The 1202-nt window shown below is 62.8% G+C and overlaps 1 protein-coding gene across 1 annotated transcript in view; it reads right to left on the reverse strand.

Moving 5' to 3' along the window:
• The window catches only part of STMN4 (stathmin-like 4), a 2949-nt gene that overhangs the window by 429 nt on the left and 1318 nt on the right, over positions 1-1202 (reverse strand). The window contains exons 3-4 of the mRNA XM_010151949.1: positions 614-822; positions 251-442 (exon numbers count right to left, since the gene is read on the reverse strand). Of these exons, the coding sequence (XP_010150251.1) occupies positions 251-442; positions 614-822 (401 nt within the window). The remainder of the gene's footprint in view (positions 1-250; positions 443-613; positions 823-1202) is intronic.

The following is a 1202-nucleotide window of genomic DNA, read 5'->3' on the forward strand; positions in this document are numbered from 1 at the left end:
ATGGACGCGTCAGGCTCGGCCCCGGGGTAGGACCCCCCCCACCCCGGGTAGGATGTTGCGTTTGGGTATTGCTGCACGGTGGGAGGGCAAGAGGGGTCTCCCCCTTTAGTGGGGTCCCCTTCCATTGGTGGTGTCCCCAGGGGGTAATGCCGCCCCAAGAGCCATGCGGGGTGCCCGGGTGTCCCGTGACGCCCTCCTGAACCGGTGTCCCAGCGCATCCTCCCCCCTTTCCTCCTCTCCAGGCTCTCACCTTCTCCTGCAAGCGCTCCAGCATGGCCGCCAAATGGGCCTCGCGGTTCTCCTTGTTGGACTCCATCTTCTGGGCCAGTTTCTCCTTGGCCATTTTGATGAAGTTGTTGTTCTCCTCGATGGCCTTCTGGATAACCTCCCGCTCGTGCTCCCGCTTCTCTGCCAGGTGCTTCAGCAGCTCAGCCTCCTGGTACTGCGTGAGCCAAGTGGACACTATGGCATCGCGGGCCACGGGCTTCCTTACCCTCCCAGCCAAAACCAGCCCCTCCAAGCCCAGCAGCGTCCCCAAAGGTGGGTGCGCCTTGCCGAGCACCCTGAGCGCAAGGTGGGTGGTCCCCATGGTGCAGCGCCGTGCTGGACCTACCTTCCTCCTCTCCTCCGCCGCCTCCAGCTTCTTCTGGATCTCTTCCAGGGAGGGGTCGCGCCGCCGGGGCAGGGAGGCGTTGAACTCGGGGATACCGTCGAACGAGGGGGGCTTCAGGATGACCTCGAAGGACTGCCCCGAGGTGCGTTTGTTGAGCTCGATGACTTCCATGTCGGAGATGACGCACCAGGTGAGGTCTACCGTGTCTGCTGGAGGTGGGGGGGGCACAAGCTGACTGTCCGTGCATCTTCCCCATCGGTCTGGTAAACTATCCGAGGGTCCCGCACCCACCGCCTTCCATGATCTCCATGGGTTTCACCCAAATCCCCGCACCCCAAATGCCTTGTGGGTAAGCCCCCATGTCGTGGGTTAGGGTAGGGACTCCAAGACACCCATCAAGAGGGTTGAGCTGGGAATTTTTGGGTGAGCTGCAGGGCTGGGCATCCCCCCGAGAGAGAGGTGAGCAAGCAGACCTGCTTCAGGGAATGGGAAAGGTACCACAAGTCCCCTTTCCAGCTACAGACCCCCCCCCGAAAACATGGGGATCCCCCTCCACCACCCCTTCCGCCCCTGGACCGGCCGACACTAA

Source organism: Eurypyga helias, unplaced genomic scaffold (assembly GCF_000690775.1).
Source record: "Eurypyga helias isolate BGI_N326 unplaced genomic scaffold, ASM69077v1 scaffold27625, whole genome shotgun sequence".
Lineage (NCBI taxonomy): Eukaryota > Metazoa > Chordata > Aves > Eurypygiformes > Eurypygidae > Eurypyga > Eurypyga helias.